This window comes from Sinocyclocheilus anshuiensis, unplaced genomic scaffold (assembly GCF_001515605.1).
Source record: "Sinocyclocheilus anshuiensis isolate Anshui unplaced genomic scaffold, SAMN03320099.WGS_v1.1 scaffold173, whole genome shotgun sequence".
In the NCBI taxonomy this organism is placed as follows: domain Eukaryota; kingdom Metazoa; phylum Chordata; class Actinopteri; order Cypriniformes; family Cyprinidae; genus Sinocyclocheilus; species Sinocyclocheilus anshuiensis.
The window spans coordinates 784,561-811,378 of record NW_015536480.1 but is presented as its reverse complement, the minus strand read 5'-3'; the positions used below and the strand labels follow the sequence as shown (position 1 = coordinate 811,378).

The 26,818-nt window shown below is 36.6% G+C and overlaps 3 protein-coding genes across 4 annotated transcripts in view; 1 reads left to right on the top strand and 2 right to left on the bottom strand.

Moving 5' to 3' along the window:
* Positions 1-2,374, bottom strand: part of mfsd13al (major facilitator superfamily domain containing 13a-like) — a 5,887-nt gene extending 3,513 nt beyond the window's left edge. The window contains exon 1 of the mRNA XM_016469500.1: positions 1,950-2,374. Within this exon, the coding sequence (XP_016324986.1) occupies positions 1,950-2,096 (147 nt within the window). The 5' untranslated portion in view covers positions 2,097-2,374. The remainder of the gene's footprint in view (positions 1-1,949) is intronic.
* Positions 2,375-2,480: 106 nt separating this feature from the next.
* On the top strand, positions 2,481-10,212 carry cdr2a (cerebellar degeneration-related protein 2a). The gene is made up of 5 exons (XM_016468872.1): positions 2,481-2,713; positions 3,816-3,928; positions 6,599-6,747; positions 6,824-6,991; positions 8,910-10,212. Exons 1-5 carry the CDS (start codon positions 2,632-2,634, stop codon positions 9,700-9,702), a joined length of 1,305 nt encoding a protein of 434 aa, XP_016324358.1. The 5' UTR covers positions 2,481-2,631; the 3' UTR covers positions 9,703-10,212.
* Positions 10,213-15,482: 5,270 nt separating this feature from the next.
* Positions 15,483-26,818, bottom strand: part of sdr42e2 (short chain dehydrogenase/reductase family 42E, member 2) — a 21,577-nt gene continuing 10,241 nt past the window's right edge. For both annotated transcript variants that reach the window (XM_016468756.1, XM_016468673.1), the window contains exons 6-12: positions 25,997-26,072; positions 24,978-25,060; positions 23,112-23,249; positions 22,949-23,014; positions 22,793-22,856; positions 22,615-22,688; positions 15,483-15,851 (exon numbers count right to left, since the gene is read on the bottom strand). In XM_016468756.1, the coding sequence (XP_016324242.1) occupies positions 15,633-15,851; positions 22,615-22,688; positions 22,793-22,856; positions 22,949-23,014; positions 23,112-23,249; positions 24,978-25,060; positions 25,997-26,072 (720 nt within the window). In that variant the 3' untranslated portion in view covers positions 15,483-15,632. The remainder of the gene's footprint in view (positions 15,852-22,614; positions 22,689-22,792; positions 22,857-22,948; positions 23,015-23,111; positions 23,250-24,977; positions 25,061-25,996; positions 26,073-26,818) is intronic.

The window sequence follows — 26,818 nt, the reverse complement described above, 5'->3', positions numbered from 1 at the left end:
CTTAAGGCAGGGGTAGACAAGTTCAGTCCTAGAGAGCCGCAGTCCTGCAGAGTTCAGCTCCAACCCTAATCAAACGCACCTGAACAAGCTAATCAATGTCTTCAGGATTACTAAGGCTATAGGCAGGTGAGTTTTGTTTTCAGGGATGGAGCTGAACTCTGCAGGACTGTGGCTCTCTAGGACCGAACTTGCCTACCCCTGGGCTAGTAGAACAAATTGACATGAACTTGTAAAGTTTCTTATAGTCATAATGTTTGCTAGATGACCATCAATATAAAGTGTTAGGAGATATTTTAGCAGACAGTCTACTACTACTTTAATGACTGCTACCTGCTGAAAAAAAAACAATTGACACCATCACAAAATTTGTAATGGTTTTACTGGTTATACTGGGACTTGTATTGGTTTCACTGGAAACTTTAATGGACCCTGTTGGTCTCTATTGGTAATTGGTCACCTTCTATAGGTGGCTTGTTAAACCAATAAATCCTAATGGAATATGTCCCAAAACACACTACAGAAAACCATTCTTTAATGGTTTTAATGTTTAAAAGTTGATGATTTGTATTACAAATGGAAATTCTAATGGAAACCATTAGAATTGTCTGTGATGGTTCTATTGTTTTTTTCAGCAGGGAGTTAACATGTAATTGCAAAGTTACTTATAGTTGGTAGAATGTCTAAAGTGGACTCAAAATAAACAGTTATCAAAAGACATTTCTCAGAATATCTATGTGTGTGTGTGTGTGTGTGTGTGTGTGTGTGTTCCACAGAAGAAAACAAATCATACAGGGTTGAAACAAATGAGGGTTAGTAGCAAAATTTTCTATTTTGGGTAAACTATCCCTTTAAAAACTGAAAGTTAGTGTTGAAGAGCTGTTTTAAACCACAGAAACAAATTCAAAAATGCGTCTGTTTTAGCCTGTTTGTTAGCCCGAAGAACCTGTTCCTTCTTTTATTTCGTATATAGGGGTCTTCAGATGGTCTTTTGGCCTGGCTGGTTAAGGTGGCCTGCTCTGATGGTTTTAGAGAGGTTTAGGGCGTTTGTAAGGTGGCTGGAAGACCAAATGAACATTATCTTGGCCAGACTGGAAGACCAGCTAAACCCGTTTAATCTAGCTGGTTAACTGGGTTTAAGCTGGTTTGCTTTTAATATAGTAACTTGACTCTTTATTTATCCAAAATAGTACGTTCATAATGTTCACAGAAAATATTGCTGATGGACGACCAATTTTATATGCATAATTAAGGCATATGCCTATAAGCTGAATTCAAACAAACATTTTTTTTTTTTTTAACATAACACAATTTTCTCAAATATTTGAAAACAGAAACAATGATTTATTGACTGGCAAGGCTGTTATAGCTTATGCAGCTGGCGATATGACAGTATGTGTTGATGTTCTCAAAACTAGCCTAGGTTATGGCACGCTGGCCACACAACAATGCTGATATTCAGAATAACACTGTGTGATATTGTTTTGCTGTGATATGGTCAAAACCTAGGTGCATTCATATGAATATATGAATGGAGGTTTTTCTCTTATCAACTGTGAAACAGTTTCAGCCATTTTATAAAATCTTCAATACTGAAATAGACCATCTCATCATCACTACTACTATAGCCTACTACTACTACTACTACTACTACTACTCCTCCTCCTCCTCCTCCTCCTCCTCCTCCTCTCCTCTCTTCACCGCTGAAGACATTCCAGCCAAACTTGTCAAAAATCCGCACGCGCAAAATGACTGACAGGCAGAGATCGTTTCTGATTGGCTAAAAAGTGCAGGCCTCTCCCACGGCTTTGTATCGCTGTTTAAAGAGTCTTGTTTGTGTCATTTTTAATGCTTTATGAAATATATGTGGTAATAAAAACATCAACGTAAGTCAAAAACATTAACTCCCTATGGTAGTTCAGATTAATAAGTTAAAACCTATAAAAACTCACCTGCGACTGGTGGAAGGCCGTCTCTGATATTTTGTACTTATTTAAGAATAGCTTTACATAGTAGAAACTAAAAATGCTGTTCATCATGCCAGCACCAAGCGTTGTCATGGAGTAAGCCAAAGCAGCTGGATTAGCAAAGTGTCTCATGATGCTAAGACGGATGTTTGACTTGCTGGAAGTTAAAGTTTGTCCACAAACCGGACAAGCAACATTCAATATATGAAACTTAACACTATAATAAAACTCATACAATCGCGGCGAATTAGTTAACCCTCCCCGGATCCTCTCAGACAATGTTGCCAGAAAATAAAAGCTTTGAGTAAAACACTGAAGTTTTGCGTTTAACCACAACTGAGCTCATTCTACTTAAAAACAGTGCAGTGTACCACTTCCTGGTATTCAAAAGTAGGCGTGGCGTGTACGCAAATCATCCACTAGTAAGCCGTCATTGGACAAGACGCCACCAAAGTCCCGCCCTCGCCCTCCTATTGGCCAGCGCAGAGATGCGTTCTTGTTGTTATCCAGTCGGCTCTCTAAAGCGGAGTCTGCCACGTTGCTGAAGATAGACGCCGGTTCACACCGCTAGGGATTGCCGCTCACCGGCGTTCATCCATCAGACAAAGGGCGCTGATGTCCTAAAATAAACGGGAAGAACGGGCCTAAAGCTTTCCCCGGAGTTGAGATGCTGACGGACGTGATAGTAGAAGAGGAGTTTGATCACAATGAAGAGGAGCTGTGGTACAGCAGGAAGGATTTGGAGCATGGTAAGACTCGACAATAATGTATGCATTGCGAAATGATTGTACTTTTCACTAAAAATACGTTTCGTTTGAACACTCGGTCTACAATGGCTAAGAAGTGCGTCAATACGACGTGACTTCATCAGAGGTCAGGGGAAATATTTAGGGGAAGCGATAGTGTTTAAACCCCGAGTGAAATGAGAGTACAGCAGTGTAAGCTGTCTAACTGAAGGTCACGCCCGCTTTAATGCGCACTCTGACGTCATCAGAGGGTGATGACACATTTGAAACATACAAAAATTTCACACACAAAAACAAAAATATCTTAATACATGCCCTGTGTTAAATTTCTGATTTTGACTTTTATATTTCTTCAATAAAAAGTCCGTGACATGTTAAAAAAAAAATACTATGATACTTCAAAACCCCCCCCCGAGGTATTTTGCAATATCTTTATTTGTTAAAATTGAACGTGAGCTATGCTTGTTTTTTTTTGGTTCTTATCTGTTTATAAGTTGTATTGTTGTTATTTGTATGTTCCTTTTTTCTGCAATTAAAAAAAAAACCAACTGAAACATGTTTGGTTTGTGTATTCATGTCACAGTGTATTGAATATTATTTGATCATTTGTTTATAACATGAAACTTGTGACGAGTAAACCATTGGTTTTAAATGTTCAAACATAAAAAAAAAAATGCAAATACACGGAAAGCTGTGAAATTTGTGTGCTACTACATGATGTTAGCTAATGACTTTATTTTCTGCTATTTAATGTCCAATATACTTGTTTTACTATTACGTAGAACACTGACGATAACTAGATTCTTTTTTTGCATTTGCACTTGGCATATGCTTTTATTCATAGCATCTTTAATATGTCTTTATATTCAAAGGACGCATTTTAGCACTGCATGTGCGTATCAAACCCATGACTGCATTGCTAGCATCATGCAATACCAGTCAAGCTACAGCAACTTACTAGTTTAAGCACTATTATTGTCCATTTGAATGATGCTATTGTTTTTCATGTGGACTGGGCGTCTGCCGCTGGGTTTGGCAGGATAACGCCCACTAAGTCTACTCGATGTTTACCGTTCTGTCTTCTCCGTGTGTGTGTGTGGGACAGATCTCCATTTGGCCGCTGAGCTGGGCAAGACTCTGTTGGACAGGAACCATGAGCTGGAGCAGGGCCTTCAGCAGATGTACTCCACCAATCACGAGCAGCTGCAGGAGATTGAGGTGACCCTTCTCCCACAGCTCCCAAAATCCAACACATCTGGTTTCTCGGAAATTCTGGGAAAAAAACTGGGATTGCCCTGCAGTTACCTTAAGACAATTCATTTTCTTATAAATTGTGATGTTAAATCTTGATTTTAAAACCATCCATGGTCACATTATCTGCTAACTATCCAATAAAAAGGCAGAAATGAGTTTAGTTTCACTGTCGCTGTACTTGTATGAACTCCACTACTCGTTCCCTTCGCGGAAACAGCGGGAGATTTCCTGTTTGATCCTCTTTCCTCGTCACAGTTAGGACATCGTGCAGAGGGACAACTGCTATTTCTGAAACTGTAACTGTCTGGCGTGACACCAATCGTGAGATAAGACATTAACAGTGTTTGAGGTGTTCTGTTTGGCTAATGGCCTGGCATGGGTATTCGCTCTTACGTAATTCACTTTCTAAGGATAATGTTTGGAATGGTGTACTATTCTCATTATTTTTGCCATGTATACATATATACTGTGAACATATGGCATATGTTCTGTAACAGTGTTGGGGAAAGTTACTTTTAAAAGTAATCCATTACAATATTGCGTTACTTCCTAAAAAAAAGTAACTAATTACATTACTTAGTTACTTTTTATTGAAAGTAATACGTTATAAAGGATATTTGGATATTATCCAAATATCATATATAATGGATATGATATAAATATAAAAGATATTTGTATTATTTAACATATTTAATTATTGCAGCTTTGAGTCATATTCTGAGTTGCTTTTAACTAAATCAGATTTTTTTTTTTGTGAGATGAATTAATGCATGTTCACATTTATTCTAGAACTAAAGTAACATCTTACTCCCGATTTCTCGCAACATGGGGACAGGAGAGCTTTCAATCAATAAATGGGGGAAAAAAAAAGTAACTGGCGTTACTTATTTGAAAAAGTAACTCGGATATCTTCTTGTAAATTAAAAAGTAATGCATTACTTTACTAGTTACTTGAAAAAAGGTAATCTGATTACGTAACTCGCGTTACTTGTAATGCGTTACCCCCAACACTGTTCTGTAAGCGCAGAATACCTCATCACATCACATTTGCCAAAATTTGCATGTGTACAACAAAGCACACTGCATAGAATATCCCACCGTGCAATCAGCTTTGCTTCACCTCCTAGTGTTTTTTTTTAGTCATGAATTACAAACGTGATCTCCATTTTGATTATTTGATCAGACAACCAAAAGATTTAAACATAAATTGAATCTAAAAAAAAAAAAAAAATCCATTTATTTTCAAGATGATAACTAGATGCCATGTTCACATGCATGTGATGAAGTCATCTCAAACGGTGTTATTGATTTAAAGGTCAATTAATGCATAATGCATACATACTTCAGTATACCATAGGCAGTATGTAATTTACACCTTGCAGTACTCAGTAAGCTTCAAGACTTGATCCTGGTTTTCTAACTGGTTTGGATGTTTCAAATATACTTGACGATATAATCTTTAGTCAAACATTGACTTGTCAGTAACAATGTAGTGGGAAGTTTGTAATTGCAACATGAAGTAACTCTTCCGTCTCTTGTAATGAAACATTGACAAAAGTGCAGGGAAATGTTTACAAAGCCACAGTTGCATTAGCTTGTGAAATGTCTTGTGAAAACTGGCCTGTGGTTTGCTTTAGAGAATCTTTAGCATTGGCTGGCTTTAAATGACGAAGTCCGTGGTATCCACCATTTTTTTTGCGATGTGGAAGTAAGCTCTGTGAATGTGTGAGACTTATAGGTAAATAACTAGAAGAAGAACAAAGTGCAGTAAACACCAGTGTGTTTATGATTGGTAACACATTAAAATAATATAATAAGAAATACTAGTTTGCAATATCAAGCAGCGTACGTTTTGTACAACTAAAATAGACAAAATACACAGGAAGCCTTGCGCATTCAATGTAAAAATTGCTGCGCCTGTTCTTACGTTAAAAATAGTGGTTACTTTCGAGGGTGATAACAAATGTCCAAAATAGGGGCCTAAATGTAAAATTGTAGTGTGTCTTTCTGTACTACTACCAGCAACAAACACATTTGGTCGACCATTCTGTGCATGTCAAGCTGGGAAATATCTAAAAACGGCTGTAAATGTTGATATTATTCAGGCTTTTGACCTTAATTGGAGAAAATGTTAGAATAACGCAGTTGTGCGTCCTCAATATGACTTAAAATGATTAATATCGTCAAAATAAGCTAAAACAACTAAAAATCAAGATGTTGCTTATTTTGAAAACTATTACCTTTGAAGAACCAAAGTTATGTAAATTAATCAAATATCCAAATTGGATGGAGTCCTGAAATGTAATTATTTCTATTTTATTTATTTTAATCGATTTTATTTAATTTACAGAAACTACGAGTTTCCATAGACCAAAAAAATAAAAAATAATTTTTAGTGATTATGCAAACAAATCGTTGAATCGGTTCAGAATCGATTCTTTGAAATGGACAGTGTGAACCGATTCACAGAAATTAATCAAACTTGCCAGTCCTAACTTACCACATTTTTTGCTTACAAAGGTTATTAGGGAAAATAAATGTGTAACATATTGTCCAGCTCTAGGGAGGACTATCCAGATTGATCAGTCTGGTTCACAAATATCTGAAGACTTGTGTCTGTATTGCCTCTCGCAGTACCTGACCAAGCAGGTGGATCTCCTGAGGCAGATGAACGACCAGCATGCCAAAGTTTATGAGCAGCTGGACCTAGCAGCCCGAGACCTGGAGAAAAGCAACCAGAGGCTGGTGCTGGAGAACCGCACGGCCCAGCACCGGATCCAGAGGTGAGGACAAGTCCAGATCTCTCTGCAACAGCACTGAAGTCTGAACATGCATCGATTCATTGTTCTTTATCTGCAGTCTAACCGAGACCATAGATGGGCTGCAGACTCATATGGAGGGTCTTCAGAAGCAGGTGGACGAGCTGAAGGTGTCTCAGTCCAAGAGAGATCTGGCAGCTGCGCGCCGCAGCCTTGCTGCCCAAAGCATGTCCTGTCTGAAAGAAATCTATGATCTGCAACAAGACAAGTGAGTCTGGAGCCGAATGACGCCAACAAATCCCTATCATTCACATCAGCATCACGCAAACACCCATGCACTCATGTCTCCGCTTGTCATTGGAGAGTTCCACTTTGTGCTGAAGATCTTGCTTTTACTTATACGTTCTGTTTTAGTTGGCAATACATCAATTTCAGAAGGAAATTTGTGTTTGGCAAGCCGTTTTATGGAGACTTTAATTTAGGTAGAGCCTGTAATTATGCTAAGGGCTTGTGGCCTCATGCAGCACTAATTGAAGTGGACTCTCTGTGACGTCCAGCTCATGATTGACCTCTCTGATCTGTGTACTCCAGTGTTAGTACGTGCCGACTGGGCATAATCTGACCTGGCCCTTAATCCAGTAATCCCTGATCTAATCCATCAGTGCTGCAGAGGCTAATATGGAGCTAGAAGTAAACCGTGTGCAACAGGTCCTGTGATGCAATTAGCAAGAGGTTTTCTGTGGATGCATCTCAGAAAAACTAATTCAAAGAGGGTCATATCATAATTGCATGATATATTGGTACCATATCTGTTATTAGCCAACTATTACAGATGTTTATTATATATTTATATTTATTTGTGTGCTCGGTTTTCCTATGTTTTCGCATTTAAATTACTACTTTCGTAATTACTACTATATGTTCAATTAAAGTACATTTTTAAAAACACTCATCATTTTTATAAGACACTTTCTCAAAATGAATATCCATTTTACATAATAAACATTAATATTGTGCTGCCTAGATCCACTTGTAGCATTTAAAACGATTAAATAAATAGCCACAGAGTACAGAATATTTTTAATAATACAATAATTATTAAATAAAAATATTCACTTATACATAATATACATAAACATTGTGTTGCCTACATTCACTTGTAGCATTTAAAATGATTAAATAACTACAGAGTACAGAATATATTTATATTAATAAAATAATTATTCATTTACTAAATATTCACTTATACATTATTTACATTAATATCGTGTTTCCTGAATTCACTTGTCGCATTTAATATGAAATAAATACTACTATATAACTAATAAATAGTACAGAATATATTTATAATAATAAAATACTAATAAAGTAATACAATTATTAAGTTATTAAAATATATTAATAATTAAAATATTTAGAATAAAATAATTAATGTTAATATAATAAAATAATAAAATTGTATATTTTTTCATTTTATAATGTTAGTCTAATCGTAGTGTAATGTTAGTCTTATTTTATAATGTTATGTTTTTTTTGTTTTTGTTTTTTTCCCCCAGAGTAATTTAGATTTTCATAACTCTGTCTGATCCTTGGAATTATCCTTGGAATTAAATGGCCCGTTAATGCTTATAAGACTCATAAAGAATGTAAACTCTATCATTACATGCCCACTTTCTTTAGTAACAGACTTTTTGCAAAGCTGCATTACACTTACATGGGTTAAGAAGAAAAAAATCAGCCCTAAATTGTTTTGCTTAAACATCTCATTAAAATAAACTTCAGACACTCATTTCTAATGAAATGAAAATGATTTACAATCATTACTATATTAAAACTATATTAAGAACCACTGGGTTAGGATTTATCCATTTTAATACTATTTCCCCCTTATTACAAATCTATTGATCACATATTGGCTACGTTCACACTGTCAGTTTTTGGGATTGACAACCGTATTCTGCTGTTGTGTGAACGTGGCATTGTTGTTACTAACATAGTATCTTAATTTTCCATATAGAATGCTTTCTGGGTGGCAAATTTATTTATTAGGATTGCACTGACCATCCTGCACTTGTAGATGTTTATTATAGAGCCGTCCAGTACCAGTTTGTTCTCCATATATTCTGTCAAAATAAACAACTCCTGCAGAAATGGTTGCTCGGAATCATGCTCCTATCGTCTTGTAGGTACTTGAGCTCAGAGAGCCTGCAGGAGGAGAAGTCCTGGCCTGCATTGGATGACAGGCATGTGGAGGAGGAGAACTCCACCCTGCAGCACACCCTCCACAACCTCAAGGTGCAGCTGGTGTCCGAGCGAGCCCGGCGGGTGGAGGCCGAGCACGAGACAGAGCTGACGGTGCAAGAAAACAGTGCTCTGGAGGAGCGTCTGTGTCTGCTGGAGGGAGCGCGCCGTCGACAGGCCGAGCTGGAGGCCGAGGTGGAGGAGCTCCGGCAGCTGTGGCACTCCGAGTCATCCGGCGCTAGACTGACAGACGCGCTGCTGCCCGACAGCGTTTTCTTCGCCGTGGGGGCGGGGCACGAGGAGGAAGAGGAGCTGGAGGCGGAGCTTCCTCAGGGGAGGCGGCGCTGCAGCAGCGAGAGTTACGTCCGCGGGGCTCGAGCTGAAGATATCCGGCGCGGACACGAGCGCACGTGCATCCGCCGAGCTCAAGCGGTGAAGCAGCGCGGGATCTCGCTTCTCAACGAGGTGGACGCGCAATATAGCGCGCTACAGGTGAAATACGAAGAGCTGCTCCGCCGCTGCCAGCAGGGGGCAGACAGCCTCAGCCACAAAGCCGTCCAGACGCCCACCGCTCCTGTGCAGCGCCGCAAAAACCAGGCAACCACAACAACAGACACCATCTGCCTCGCAGACGAGCTCCATCAGCCAGAATACAAGGCCCTGTTTAAAGAAATCTTCACCTGCATTCAGAAAACCAAAGAGGACCTGAGTGAGAACAGGGCCGGGCAGAGTCAGTGAGTTGGCAGTATTATACATCTTCAGTGTAGTGATCTTCAGCGCTTCTGAATGAACTTGATGGATGTGTTGAGAGTTTTAATAGCGCCGTGGTCTTCGTTTGTGTCGATTGCACTATAAAACCTGTGCCTATACACAACACCAAACCGTCCACATCCAAAACTGCAAATGCAGTAGACCTGAACGGTGTTTTTGTACTTTTCTAAGTCTTATTCCAATGATTGAGGCACATGGGATGTGTGGATCTCTGCGATACAGCCATATGTGACACCCGAGTGCATCTGTGCTTCGGGTTTGAAAGCACATCTTGATTTCGTAGAACCACATCTGTGCGGAAGGTCAAGACTTAACCGTCCAATGTGCAGAAGGTAGACTAAATTATTATTACTAACGCCTAACACAGTTAGCGAATTAACTACTTGATGTAAATCATACGTCTGATAGGGTGAATCTCACAAAACCAAGAACGAGAAGTTTCACCCCAAAATCAAAATAAATATAGTAAATTAAGCCCGTTTTTAGGACCATTTGTTTTGCTTTTTGACGTTATTTTTATGATAATTAAGCACATTCTGTAATTCTGATTCTCATTACCGTAATGCACGAAAAATGTAATTGTAATATATTTATACATCGAAGTAGTATTTGTCGAGCTAATTTCAGCTAAATTTGGCGCAAAAACGTATTCCAGTAATTAAAATCTGTTCTTTCTCAGACATGTTTTTGTGGGATTCATCTGATAAACCTTAAAAACGTAAAAAAAACCCGAACAAACATGATTAAGGAATTCAGTACGACAATATGTAGCCATATTCTTCGAGTGTCTAGAAATTTCAGAAGCAATATTAAAATTCTTTTTTTATTACTATTTAAAAGAAAAGACTGCATGTGATTTCAATGACATTACTAACAATGCTATTTGAGGCAATACTGTTTGCTGCTTTTATAAATTGTCTGGTTACCTCAATGGATTGATGTGCTAGCAAAATAGTTACAATTAGCTCGTGCAAATATGCAATATGCTTGAAATTCTTGTGTAACTTTGTGTGAATAGTTTGTTTAGAGCAAATCGTAGTTAAACGTTTGGCAGCCACATTCGCTTAAGTTCCCAGCACTTTGTTTTGACGTTCACGTAAACACCACTGTAAAACTATGCACTTTGGACTACAGGCCTATTTTTGTTTTAGTTCCATTTTATTTATTTTATTATCGTTTTTTTTTTTTTTTTTTTTTTCCATTCATTGTTGTTGTCCAGAGATTTTATTTATTTTCTTGTTTGGTATTCATTCACTGTTTTCCAATTTTTTTTCTCTCTCTCTTGCCTGTGGGATTATGTCAACAACAGATTGTTACCGATGTGTTGATATGAAGACACTGAAATGTTGAAAATGTACTAAATTGAGGGTGCTATACGTTTGAGGATAGAAGTCTATTGAACAGATGATTTGACTGAGTTACTTAAATGTTACACCAACACAAAGTAGAGCATTTTATGTAAGTTGTTGTAAGTAGTTCTCCGGTCAAAGTGGTTTAACAGTTGGTCAAACAATAGCTAATTATTGTGGGTTTATGTCTTTGATAACTTGTATTTCATAAACCATGCGCTACTTAATACCTAATCAGGATCAAGCATGTTCAGGTTCATTTTGTAACATTTTGAAGCTGTTAAATGCCTTGAGTTGGACAGTTTAAGTAGGCTTTGACTTTTTAAATCGACGTATTGCGTAGATGACTAGGAAAGTGACATGTATAGAGAAAAAGAAAGAAGGAAAGTGTTTTTGATATGACTGATGTCTTAAATAGCAGGCGGAGATCACAGGGAAATGTTCATAGATGGATTGGTCCTGACAAAGAAAAATATTTGAATATTGTCTTGAGGGAGCAACATATATTGTGGTGTTTTGCATTTCTGATCTTATTGCTTTATTTCAGTAAAAATGGTGCTACTGTATTGCAGCCGTTCCTGCGCTAGGAAAGTTAGCTTTTTATTTTAGGCATAAATTCCTGCCCTTTTCAAATGCCATCTAAAATGATAGCTTATGCTTCTTCTTGGTCAGCGTTGTGTTAGAAGGCTACAGTGTGCATGATCAGATGTTAGTGTGCAGCAAAAATATAGCTCTTGTGCTCAAGATAAAAAAAAAAAAGAGTTTGTTTGAAAAAAAAAAAAGAAGTTAGTTTATCTTCAGGTGTGTTCCTTATGGAAGGCCGTGTCCGCCACTAAATAAAAAATAAAACAAGGTAATTGCGACTTTTTATATCACAGTTCTGACTTTTTTCCTCAGAATTGCGAGTTCATATGCAATTCTGACTTTATAAAACGCAGTTGCGAATTATAAAGTCAGAATTGTGTGATATAAACTCGCAATTGTGAGAAAAAAACTCAGAATTGCGACTTTATATCTCGATTGCGTGTTGTAAAGTAAGAATTGCAAGATATGAACTGACAATTCTGAGGAAAAAAAAAGTCAGAATCGAGATAAAAATTCGCAGTTACCTTGTTTTATTTTTTATTCAGTGGCGGAAACGGCCTTCCATAGTTCCTTGAAACGTATACAAAGAGGTAAATTGACCAAATCTTAAATGCAGAGCAACTATAGCTCTCTGTGTAGAATTTTCGTATCAATTAGTTATATCTTGCAGGTAAAACAATCAATTTGTGATAGCCACATAAAAATCGTGTTTGTATTTGTTGAGAATGTACACAATTGAATCTGTTACCTCTTCCGTCCGGAGTTGATGGTTGTTTCAGCCATACATAAATCTTGAGTTCAGTGTTTTAGGTAAAAGACTTTGAATAGTTTTCTACATTATTTATTACTGTTAATCAGCTGCAGATTATAAAATTTGACGTGCTTAGGAATGCACAAGCTGGGTATAACTGGTTCTTCTCAGAAATACACTGCGCCTTTCTGAAGATCAGTGATCTGTATATGTAACGGCATGACTAACATCTTACTTGGGTTGTCCAGAAAATAAAACTGTATGAATGAACCAATTACGCTTGTTCTGGTTTTATTTAACGATGAAATATCCAACATAACAGCTCATTTTTTTGTAGAAATATTTTATCATTGAGATTCAGAAGAAATTACCTCAAAGCAGGTTCAGGGGCTACACATTAGTTAATGGACAATACGGTTTATTTTGCGTGTTAAAGCTTCAAATAAGACAAAATCATCGTGAAATTAAGTCGTGTATTCCGCATTTCTCTATTTGTTTTAATATTATATGACTTGTACAAAACGCGGATAGTCATGTTGTTTTCTGATTCGTGGCGTCCTCTTGTTTTTTTTGGCAACGTTGCTGAGGTAAAGTTTTAGTAAACCGTTCAAGAAAACGCAATGCTTTAGTAGCAAGAGGAGCACATTTTTATTCCACTTGTTAATTTATAACTGATGAACTATTTTCTCATGTCACAGTTGTAACTTACATGATATCACAAACCTAACAGATACAACTTATGGAAAAACAACATATGCTAAGTCTTAAATACAACAGCCGATAAAAGTATAAAGCAAAATCAAAGATTATATCCGTAGACATTTGCCTTTACAAGTACAGCTTCTGAATATAAAACATAATTTCATTGGCGTTCATGTATGCCATGCATGGCATACATTTACTGCTTTAATGCGTCAAATGTGTAAATGCTGTTAAATATAGGCTAGTTCCAAACCTTTACAGACACCAGGGCAAATCAAAAATGTCTCACTTTGAACATTTATCATTTCTTTTTTCAAACACACTAGTCTATTATGTCTGTTATCTGAGTTGACGTTGCTTGTGTTTTGAAATATGAACACATATGACACAAATGTAATACTTCAACGGATGTGAGCACACACACACTCGATCTCACTCATTCCCCCAACACACACCAGCACAGTTCATATGGGGTTCATCAACTGATACTAGAAACAATACTCTTTAAACAGTTTAATGAAATGAAAGAAAGAAAAATCATAGGTGACTGTAATGTGTATAGCCTCTCTCTGAGTGTCTGCCTATACAGCATTGGTTCTTTCTGTCTCAGTATTAATACACTTTCTTTCAAACTCATCTTGTTTGAGTTTCTTTGCTGAGGTAGAGACAAAAGGCCTTTATCCTGATTCATCGGAACAAAATATAGTATAGTATAGTATAACCAAATAGTGTTAATGAAAAGAATATGAATGAAAAAAAAACAGTGTGTGCTGAATCAACAAGTGTTTCGTTTTGCAATGCACGCATTTAGGAAGCGCAACTATAAATGCACTTAATTTTGTGGAAGACCATGGGCAAACAATCGAAATAAATTAAAGACATAACTGGAGAATTCACCAACACTAACTTTTCCAGCATCACAAACAACATATTTAATTTACATAGCAATTTTCTGTCTGCCAAGATCACACTGCTTTTTCTTGCCTATTTCAAGCTATAAATAAATGAATTCTGGCATAAGTACTAACAAACATAATTTTAACACATAGCAGTGACAATATAGTGATACAATACAGTTCCCAAGCAGCTCTGCAGGTTATATTTCTTACATTTACCCCAACCCTACATCACACGCCTCAGTTCTCTCAGGACTATATAGAAAATATATAATGTACAACACCAAAGTGATTTTTGTTCTTGATTCTTGAAATTCTTGATTTCTGAGGTGGTGCGGCATTGTGGTTAAAGATCTGATCTGGTAGTAAAACACTGTGGGTTCAAAATAGGGGTGAGTGATATAGCAAGTAAATAAATCATTAATAAAGAAACATTTTTTCCAGCAAATCTAAAAATAATCATCTGAACGAAACAGCCACTGTAGCCCATTAGATTACAAATGTTTAACAAAACAGTTAAAATTGTGTTTCAAATAATCAATGCATGTTTTTACCATTTTTAAATATATCATGAATATAGAACAATACACAGTAATTATAATAGCAATAATTGTGGATGATGCTCTTTTGTTGAAATAACTATGTTTCTTCTTAATTTGTTTTCTTATCAGTTTTGTATATTAGGGTTGTGTGTTACACCTAATGTTGTTAAATGAATGTTTATTGCATTATTTCAGTTTCATGTGTGTTACCATGATGGTGTTTGTGTGAATGAAACTGTGCACCTTCTATATATGTTATTATTTAAAAGCTGCTTGTGATGGGCTTTGGTTCATCATGTAACTTTCTCATCACCACCTGTATTTGGTGGTTATCAGTGTATTACAAAGGTACTAAACAGATTTCAGTACTTCAATAGGTTGGTATATTAACATTATTTCAGTTAAATGAAGTAAATTAAGTAAAATTAAGTTAAAGCCGTAAAACCTAAAATGTTGCTACCGTATTTTTTACGGTAAAATTCCGGCAACCACAGCTGCCGTTTTTTTACCGTCAATTTTACAGAATTTTTTTTACAGTGTATAAATACTTTTATACATATAATTTTACATTTTAAGTATAAATACTCATGCTGAACTAAATGTTCATCACACACATTTAAACTTCCATGTTTACTATATGTGATGCGCTCTACGTATGTGTGTTTATATGCAAATAAAAGTTAAAACGTTAAATCTGATAATCATTAAAAAAAAACTGACTGCATTTCCTCATAATACTTGGATTTAGTATGGATTTTTCATGATGCCTTTATGACCTTTTTGGATCTTCTAAGTTTTGGTTACCTGGACTTTCAATGGAGGGACAGAAATCACTCAGGTTTCATTAAAAATATAATAATTTGTGTTTGGAAGAGGAGTTTTACTATCCCTTTTAACGCTCTCAAACTTGTAAGTCAAAATGAGTTTAATGACAGTCTTTATAAAACTTAATGGCAACATAAAAAGGATAGCAAAGGATAGGAGGAATTCACTATATCGCCCAGCCCTAGTTCAAACCCTACAAGTGATCCATTAGATTTCTCTTCAAGTGAGACTGAAATATTAAGGCTTATTATTCCCGTCCTGCAGAGCAGATCATGAGGGCGATGAATCCCATCAGGAGCAGCAGGAAGAGGTACTGTGTGTTCGGAAATGACGCAGCTGAACGTGGCGCACGGCTCCGCAGGTACTGATCCACCGAGTCGGTCAGACTGTACTTCTTAGGACTGAAGCCCAGTTCTCGCTGCGCCTTCTCGATTTTAAAGGTGTGACTGACAGCAATGTTTCTCACCTGAGAGAGATGCAGAGGTCAGATGGCCATGAACATGCTAAGAGTTCAGCTAAGACAGAGATGAGATGATAGTACGGTCCGTTAACCTGCTGTACACATCAAACACACAAGCTTTCAAAGCACAACTGTGCTGCTTTCTCTTGAAAAAGAAGTGCGCTTAACTGCTGAAATCGTAGAAGCATATTTTAAAACCTGCACTTAATGTCAAAATAAATTAAAAAGTTGTTTAAATTCATTAAAAGGCTGCTTTAAGTGCACTTAATGAGAGTGAACTGTTTTTCTTAACATACTTAAGTTCTTTCTTAATACACTTTAAACCTGCACTTAATGTCAAAATAAATTAAAAAGTTGTTTAAATTCATTAAAAGGCTGCTTTAAGTGCACTTAATGAGAGTGAACTGTTTTTCTTAACATACTTAAGTTCTTTCTTAATACACTTTAAACCTGCACTTAATGTCAAAATAAATTAAAAAGTTGTTTAAATTCATTAAAAGGCTGCTTTAAGTGCACTTAATGAGAGTGAACTGTTTTTCTTAACATACTTAAGTTCTTTCTTAATACACTTTAAACCTGCACTTAATGTCAAAATAAATTAAAAAGTTGTTTAAATTCATTAAAAGGCTGCTTTAAGTGCACTTAATGAGAGTGAACTGTTTTTCTTAACATACTTAAGTTCTTTCTTAATACACTTTAAACCTGCACTTAATGTCAAAATAAATTAAAAAGTTGTTTAAATTCATTAAAAGGCTGCTTTAAGTGCACTTAATGAGAGTGAACTGTTTTTCTTAACATACTTAAGTTCTTTCTTAATACACTTTAAACCTGCACTTAATGTCAAAATAAATTAAAAAGTTGTTTAAATTCATTAAAAGGCTGCTTTAAGTGCACTTAATGAGAGTGAACTGTTTTTCTTAACATACTTAAGTTCTTTCTTAATACACTTTAAACCTGCACTTAATGTCAAAATAAATTAAAAAGTTGTTTAAATTCATTAAAAGGCTGCTTTAAGTGCACTTAATGAGAGTGAACTGTTTTTCTTAACATACTTAAGTTCTTTCTTAATACACTTTAAACCTGCACTTAATGTCAAAATAAATTAAAAAGTTGTTTAAATTCATTAAAAGGCTGCTTTAAGTGCACTTAATGAGAGTGAACTGTTTTTCTTAACATACTTAAGTTCTTTCTTAATACACTTTAAACCTGCACTTAATGTCAAAATAAATTAAAAAGTTGTTTAAATTCATTAAAAGGCTGCTTTAAGTGCACTTAATGAGAGTGAACTGTTTTTCTTAACATACTTAAGTTCTTTCTTAATACACTTTAAACCTGCACTTAATGTCAAAATAAATTAAAAAGTTGTTTAAATTCATTAAAAGGCTGCTTTAAGTGCACTTAATGAGAGTGAACTGTTTTTCTTAACATACTTAAGTTCTTTCTTAATACACTTTAAACCTGCACTTAATGTCAAAATAAATTAAAAAGTTGTTTAAATTCATTAAAAGGCTGCTTTAAGTGCACTTAATGAGAGTGAACTGTTTTTCTTAACATACTTAAGTTCTTTCTTAATACACTTTAAACCTGCACTTAATGTCAAAATAAATTAAAAAGTTGTTTAAATTCATTAAAAGGCTGCTTTAAGTGCACTTAATGAGAGTGAACTGTTTTTCTTAACATACTTAAGTTCTTTCTTAATACACTTTAAACCTGCACTTAATGTCAAAATAAATTAAAAAGTTGTTTAAATTCATTAAAAGGCTGCTTTAAGTGCACTTAATGAGAGTGAACTGTTTTTCTTAACATACTTAAGTTCTTTCTTAATACACTTTAAACCTGCACTTAATGTCAAAATAAATTAAAAAGTTGTTTAAATTCATTAAAAGGCTGCTTTAAGTGCACTTAATGAGAGTGAACTGTTTTTCTTAACATACTTAAGTTCTTTCTTAATACACTTTAAACCTGCACTTAATGTCAAAATAAATTAAAAAGTTGTTTAAATTCATTAAAAGGCTGCTTTAAGTGCACTTAATGAGAGTGAACTGTTTTTCTTAACATACTTAAGTTCTTTCTTAATACACTTTAAACCTGCACTTAATGTCAAAATAAATTAAAAAGTTGTTTAAATTCATTAAAAGGCTGCTTTAAGTGCACTTAATGAGAGTGAACTGTTTTTCTTAACATACTTAAGTTCTTTCTTAATACACTTTAAACCTGCACTTAATGTCAAAATAAATTAAAAAGTTGTTTAAATTCATTAAAAGGCTGCTTTAAGTGCACTTAATGAGAGTGAACTGTTTTTCTTAACATACTTAAGTTCTTTCTTAATACACTTTAAACCTGCACTTAATGTCAAAATAAATTAAAAAGTTGTTTAAATTCATTAAAAGGCTGCTTTAAGTGCACTTAATGAGAGTGAACTGTTTTTCTTAACATACTTAAGTTCTTTCTTAATACACTTTAAACCTGCACTTAATGTCAAAATAAATTAAAAAGTTGTTTAAATTCATTAAAAGGCTGCTTTAAGTGCACTTAATGAGAGTGAACTGTTTTTCTTAACATACTTAAGTTCTTTCTTAATACACTTTAAACCTGCACTTAATGTCAAAATAAATTAAAAAGTTGTTTAAATTCATTAAAAGGCTGCTTTAAGTGCACTTAATGAGAGTGAACTGTTTTTCTTAACATACTTAAGTTCTTTCTTAATACACTTTAAACCTGCACTTAGTCAAAATAAAGGTTTTAACTTTAATGTACAAGTTTTAATAATCTTTTGTCATGATTTAAAGACACTTATTTGTGATGTGTTGACTAAAATACTAAAGCACATGTGGAGTGCTTGATTAGAATTTTAACTGTAGTGTTTTATGTGATATTACATTTTAAGTTAGTATATTTTACTTAAACTGCATCTTCATCATCTAACCCTAATGTGTAATCCTAAATAGATTTGAATACATGCCATACAATTTCAAAAGAAATTACGTTAAAGCATTTTAGTTTACTATATAAGCTTGAAATATTAAGCATATTTCAAGGACAATAGAAGTAGTTATGAAATAAAGATGTACTAAATAAATCCTATATAGGTGGGTCAAAAAAATCACTCTTAAGCTCAACAAGTTGCATTTAATATGAATTTAAACTATAATACGTTTTCATTTAATTGTAAATAACATGCAGTTAAGTGTGTGGAAACATTACATTCAGTTCACTCAGTTTCTAAGTCTATTATTGAACTACTATCACTTTAAAAAGTGTCACCGTCAGGTTGTCTTAAGCCGAACTCTACGCTGAGAGATGTACTCACAGATCGGATTCTGAGGGCTTCACATTTACTAATGGCTTTAATCACCTCCTTTTACCTGGCATTACTTTTACATAAAGCTGCTCTGTACCCGTGCTCTCCTGGCACGATGAAATGCCCCCACAGTCTCTCTCCCCTTACCAGCCTGCAGATTGGGTATCTACATGGAAAATCTCCACTGGGCCGAGAGCCAGAGCAGATGCCCCTGACCCAACACGCACTGCTGTCTAGACCAGAGCCATTGGAGCCATCTAAAAAGTGTGAGCTGGGTGAGGGGCCACGATATAAACCTTATCAGCTTAGCTCATGAATATTAAATAGGTGATGCCACCTATTTGTTTAAACAAATTGGTTAGCTGGGTCAATTAAAAGACAACAAAACCTTGCTTCCTTCCAACTATACTCCAAATCGATTGACTAGGCGTCGACCTCCAAATAATCCCATGATGAGAACATGTTATGAATCTGACTGTCGCCATCTAGTGGACAAAACACCACAAAGCACGGTTTATACTTCTAACAGTCTCTTCAAACAATGGCTGAAATACAAAACACTCAAATGTAATTTGTTTCGAAGTACACCATGTACATAAGTTTGGCATTTGTGTATTTTAAAAATACATAAAATACTTTTTTGCAAGTCATCTTCTTTATTCGGCTGCTGATTTACAGTATTAGCTAGTTCAGGCCTAGCAATTGGGTTGAAAACTTGATCAGTTTTCCAGGTTTGAGGTGTTCGGAATCGAGAGTCGATTCCAAAGGCTGAAACTGATTCCACTCCAGTGAAATGAATGCACTTCAGTCAATTCGAGAACAATGCCAAAATTCAATTCACTATTCTAAAAAGCTAATCCAGAAATAAACTGTTCACACAATAGTTATTACTTAACCGTTATTAGTTAGGGTTCTATATTTGTATTGTTTGGCTTATAATTGTTGTTTTTTTTATCTGTGTTTATTATTCTATTATTTTTATAATTAATACTATCAATTTAATTTAACTTTATGTTTTTTGTACTAAATTTTATGCTATATGGAATGAGGTTATGCCTTCGTGAACCCTTCATCTATTGTAATTATTAAGTGTGACTTAAAGCAGGGGTTCTCAAACCTGTCCTGGAGGACCCCTAGCCCTGCACATTTTGTATGTCTCCCTTATCCAGACATACCCAATTCATGTCTTGCAGTCTCTACTAATGAGCTAATGAGTTGAATCAGGTGCGTAAGATAAGGGAGACATACCCTGCGTTCCATTCAGAAGGGCACATCCCTATGCCCTAATCCAGGGGTGCCCAAACTCGGTCCTGGAGGGCCGGTGTCCTGAAGAGTTTAGCTCCAACCCCAATTAAACACACCTGAACCAGCTAATCAAGCTCTTACTAGGCATACTAGAAACATGAAGGCAGGTGTGTTGAGGCAAGTTGGAGCTAAACTCTGCAGGACACCGGCCCTCCAGGACCGAGTTTGGGCACCCCTGCCCTAATCCCTTCAAAGGGTTTACCCTCCGGAGTGAGAGCTTCGAAGAGTTGAAGGTTGTAGGGGACCAAACAACTGTTTCTTGAAGTGCCCTTCTGCGTCATTATCACGTGCCCACACGGAGGCGCTGTCATCATGCAAAGAATCTGCGCAAAGGCTCATGGGAGCTCGAAGTGTCCATCAGTTGTACCCTTTGAAATCCTTCATTCCGAAGGGCCCTTTGAAGTGGCCAGTTTTGAGCATTTCGGTTTGGAACGACCCTTCAATATGGCGGCCATGACTGTTTTCACTCCGGAGTGCCCTTCGGAGGGCGATATATCCTGTTTGTAACACACCGATACAAAATGTGCAGGCTAGGGGTCCTCCAGGACAGGTTTGAGAACCACTGACTTAAAGGGATAGTTCACCCAAAAATGAAAATTACCCCATGATTTACTCACCACTTTACTCAGATTGTATTTGCAATATCAAAAAAAAATCATGGGGTAATTTTCATTTTTGGGTGAACTATACCTTTAAGTGCCCAAAAGTGTCCTATTAGATTTGGGGCCACTGAATAGACAGTAAGATTTGGATCAGAAACTGGGATGGGGATTGCCATTGTGTTTGATATACCCATTTCCTGGTTTAATTTAAGTGTGTGGGTGGGTTTCTTTCCTCAGTGGCACTTGTCCGTCTCAAACTCAAAGATCCAGCAAGAAGCTGGTGTCTCATGTTTTATTCACAATGCAATCATCAAACCTGCCGCCATCTGACCAGAATCGCCCCTTCAGCTCGTGGCTTCTGTTTCTCATGACTAATGCATGACACAGCGCCAGTGCACGCCCAGCTCCACTAACTTAACTCTTTCTTGCTCTGTCTTTATGCCAACTTGTTTGTCACCCTTAACTACCCTCTCAGAATCAACTGTAATATTTAAACAGCTGGAGGAGACACAATGTGTTTCACAGACACAGATGCTTGCCCATATGATTTATCAGACCTGTCTAATTACAGAATGTAAACTCTGTAACATTAAGTTCAGGAGTACTAGAGCTGCCGTGCAAGTTAAGGAGAGTTTAAGGAAGTACCTATGGTGATGGTAACCTAAGATGCCTTACTCAGGCTATAGTTGTCACCATGACACCAACATCTTCAGTGTATCTCACACACATACATCTGGCAGTAGCAATATAGCTTAAATTATACAATTCTTACAATCATATGTTGATTTGTTGGTATTCAATATAGATATGAATATGTTTCCATTATTTTTGCAAGGCTTCTTTATATGCGCCTACCAGTTCAGGTGCGCTTGACTAGGGTTAAAGATAAACTCTTCAGGACAGTGGGTCTCCAGAAGCAGAGGTGAAGACCTCTGCTTTAGAGAAACCAACTTTGACTAATGAATAATGGTCTTCAGAAAATGTAATAAAGAAAATCTAAACAGAGGTTTGTGGGAAGCGTGCTCATCTAATCATGTCAAATGCAATGAATGAGTAAGCATGTATAAACGACACCTCAATTTTTCCAGCATCCCTCCATTACTCCACTTGACGTTTATTTCTATTTATTGCTGAATTCAATTTAGGTAGTCCAGGAGCATACTTTAATCTCAAGTCAGATTCTCAAACATTAAACAGTTTAATGTGACACTATAAAATGGTAAAATAATAAATATCAAAGTTATTGTGACACTCACAAGTATCCAATATATCACCCAGCCCTCTCACAAGTATCCAATATATCACCCAGCCCTATCTACTTGCATAAAAAAATAAAAATAAATAAATAAATAAAATTGCTCCTCTAGATGCGTTTCTTTTTTCTGAGCTCTCTGTTTGTTAACACAGTTTAATTACCTATAAATAGCGAAGGGAAAATGCAATGTCACACCACTTTTCAAGATGGCATCAAAACAACTTAATTAGGAAAAAGTGATTAAAGAAAACTGTTTAGAGAAAACTGTAGACATAATGCAGTGAAGGCTGGAGGAAACATATTTACCTCGTTTCTTGTCAGAAGTAATGGAATTTCCATTATAGGACTCAGAGCCACATGCAGTCGCTCCATCAAAATTGCTGGAGAAAACAAGAATGTGTGATACAGCTGTATTTTCAAAACAAACAAAAACGTTTTTTTTTTTTTATAAAATTTGTACATTTTAATTTCACTTTAGTCATACCTGCTGAGTAGACCAGAGAAACAGGAAGGTGAATCAATGGCCGACCATAACCTAGTCTTTGAAACTGCAGATAAATAAAGGTACAGTTCCTTAAAATAGTAAATAATTGTAATATACATGCATTAATTATAAAAACTTGGTTTGATTGCTACTCACCAGAGGTGTCAACCATTCAAAGACATTGACAGACTCCCCGTCATTGATAAAATAAACCTGTCCACTCTAAAAAAAATTCACAAATTCACAACATATTATAACTGATCTGGGTTCAAAACTGCTGATTGTAATAAGAAAATAAATTCTATTATTCCACAAATACCGCCACAAAAGCTTTATCTGCAGTGAGTGCTTCTGCTGCTAAAACATGAGCCATCACCAGATTATCCACATGTACCCAGTTCATCTTGGCATTAGGGTCCCCAAAATGAAAGCTGAACAACCTCCTCTCCACATTCACCTAAAAAAGAGAAGAGAAGGGAATAAAAAAAACTTTGTCTCTGTATTCAGCACTCAAGACTTCACAGAGATAACAACACTCTCTAACTGAGGGACACAAGAATGTGAAGGTACATGAGGTAGAAAAGACATGCATGTGTCTGTATGTACACTGACAGCCCAAGCACAGACAGTCGTGTGTATGTCTGTAGAGTCACAGCAGAAGCACAGACAGTCGTATATGTCTGTAGAGTCACACCAGAAGCACAGACAGTTGTGTATGTCTGTAGAGTTACAACAGAAGCACAGACAGTCGTGTGTATGTCTGTAGAGTCACAGCAGAAGCACAGACAGTCGTATATGTCTGTAGAGTCACAACAGAAGCACAGACAGTTGTGTATGTCTGTAGAGTTACAACAGAAGCACAGACAGTTGTGTTTATGTCTGTAGAGTCACAGCAGAAGCACATACAGTCGTGTGTATGTCTGTAGAGTCATAGTAGAAGCACAGACAGTCGTGTGTGTCTGTAGAGTCACAACAGAAGCACAGACAGTCGTGTGTATGTCTGTAGAGTCATAAGAGAAGCACAGACAGTTGTGTGTGTCTGTAGAGTCACAACAGAAGCACAGACAGGCATGTATGTCTGTAGAGTCACAACAGAAGCACAGACAGTCATGTATGTCTGTAGAGTCACAACAGAAGCACAGACAGTTGTATGTATGTCTGTAGAGTCACAGCAGAAGCACAGGTAATCATGTTTGTCTGTAGAGTCACAGCAGAAGCACAAGCAGTCATGTATGTCTGTAGAGTCACAGCAGGAGCACAGATAGTCGTGTATGTCTGTAGAGTCACAGCAGAAGTGTAGACATTCGTGTATGTCTGTAGAGTTACAGCAGAAGCACAGACAGTCATGCATGTCTGTAGAGTTAGAGCAGAAGCACAGACAGTCATGTATGTGTGTAGAGTTACAGCAGAAGCACAGACAGTTGTATGTATGTCTGTAAAGTTACAGCAGAAGCACAGACAGTCGTGTGTATGCCTGTAGAGTTACAGCAGAAGCACAGACAGTAAGGTTTATGTCTGTAGAGTTACAGCAGAAGCACAGACAGTCGTGTATGTCTGTAGAGTCACAGCAGAAGCAGACATTTGTGTATGTCTGTAGAGTTACAGCAGAAGCACAGACAATCGTGTATGTCTGTAGAGTCACAGCAGAAGTCCAGACATTCGTGTATGTCTGTAGAGTTACAGCGAAAAGCACAGACAGTCGTGCCTATCTGTAGAGTTACAGCAGAAGCACTGACAATCATGTGTCTGTATGTACAGGCACAGTTTAAAGCACAGTCTGTAACAGGAGCCTCTCACAGACTCCATTAATATTGTACAGCTCTGGGCACAGTGGCACAGCTGAGGCTGCAGAGTACAACTGTCTGGGACCTGTGTGTGTGTGTGTGTGTGTGTGTGAGAGAGAGAGAGAGAGAGAGAGAGAGAGAGAGAGAGAGAGAGAGAGAGAGAGAGAGAGAGAGAGAGAGAGAGAGAGAGAGAGAGAGAGAGAGAGAGAGAGAGAGAGAGAGAGAGAGAGAGAGAGAGAGAGAGAGAGAGAGAGAGAGAGAGAGAGAGAGAGAGAGAGAGAGAGAGAGAGAGAGAGAGAGAGAGAGAGAGAGAGAGAGAGAGAGAGAGAGAAAGAGAGAGAGAGAGAGAGTAAAGGGTAAAGATGGAACAAGGATAATTGAGAGAGAATGAGAGGACTCACCATCACCCTGTGTAAATGTCTTCTCTCTTCAGGACCATAGATACCAGAGGGGCGCAGGACACATGAGTGAAGAAGACCACCACCTAAAACAATATTACACCTCAATATTACATAAATTCATCAGTGACCTACATTATTTTTTCATTTTCAGAAATAAATAAATAGATGCCTAAATATAATCTAAACAAGACCCGAGTTTGAATCACGGCTTGTGGTCCTGTCTCTCTATCACTTTGTTTCTACAGAATTCTGTCTACATAAAGGCAAAAAATATGCAAAAAATGATAAATATAATATAAAATTAAATTGAATCTGAATTGACTTTTTTGAGCCCTTTTTTTTTTTTTTTTCAGAATTTAAATATGAAAACATAAGAGAGAACTCCATGAGAAAAAAAGATATGAAAAAGCAACAACTGATCAGTAATATTTCCTCTGCTATTTTCTGCTATAGAATTCATACAATACTTCAAGGTACTTGGAGAATACCACTGCACATGGTGTTACAGCACTGGCTAATATATACTGTAGCACGTTTTTGGTTTTACTCATGATATCAAAGAAATGTAATCCTACTGATCTGGATGTGTTCAACAAATAAACCAGAATCAAAGTGATAAAAAAAATAAAATGTTTATTTAATTCACACTGCTTAAAATAGCAATGTTCCTGATAAAAAGTTGCTTCTCACTATGTGTTCTGAAAGAAGGTGTGTGATTATTAGCACAGAACCCAAACACACAAAATGAGCTTCACACCAGCGACAAATTTACTCAGTGCTTGGCTTTATTATTAAGCCTAGGTCTAAATTTAAAACAGTGTCAGCAGGTCTGGTTGGCTTGGGTTGCAGGCTGTGGTCATTACCATAGCAGCCGTTACCTCAGTACCTCAACAGCAGTGGACACACACACACACACACACACACGATATGAGCAGGGTACATGATACCACTTGCGCTTATTGCTATTGTGCGCAATAACAGGATCGACTTCAGAGACCAACAAGTTTCCATTTCCGTACCTTTTATTGATCTTCCATTGGCAGCCAGCACCATGCGTTCAGCGATAGCTTTAGTTCTGGAGTAATGGTCTATGTGCTTGAAGAGAGAACAAACAAAACAACACAAAAAATTAAACAAATGACAAGACCTGATCAGCATTTCCAAACTATAAAATTACTTAGTTTTGGGACATCAGCTCTAAAATGAAAATTCTCAAGTAAAATTGCTCAGACTATGAAGTGTCCACTGTAATAATATAATATAATATAATATAATATAATCATTTCATGAAAATTCTCAAGTAAAATTGCTCAGACTATGAAGTGTCCACTGTAATAATATAATATAATATAATATAATATAATCATATCATATCATATCATATCATATCATATAATCACCCGTCCTCAGCCGAAAATGAGCACAAGTGAAATCTGAGTGTGTAAGCTGTACCGTTGTATGATTTATCAGATGTTATGTATTCATGTATGAAGTCTGCAGACAAAAGAAGGTGACTTCTGTAGCACTTCGGGCTTCATCACACGAGTGAGGTGTCAGGTGGACTAATTTGATTCCATTAACCTTCCTTAACTTCAGTCTACTGTTCGTCAGGACAGTGAAGCGGAGCACACAGGAGCACAGAGTTCATCAAACATGACACACTTATCCCTAGTGAAAGTCATCCACATCTGATGCCTATGATCACAATGCTCACTAATGTAACAGATCGGTCTGTGTTAATTAAAAATTGGATATGGTTAAAGGAAGATTAGATTTTCACATTTTCTGAAGGTGCTTCTTCTTGCAACCTTAGATAAGACTTGGGTCTGGTGCAATTTCGA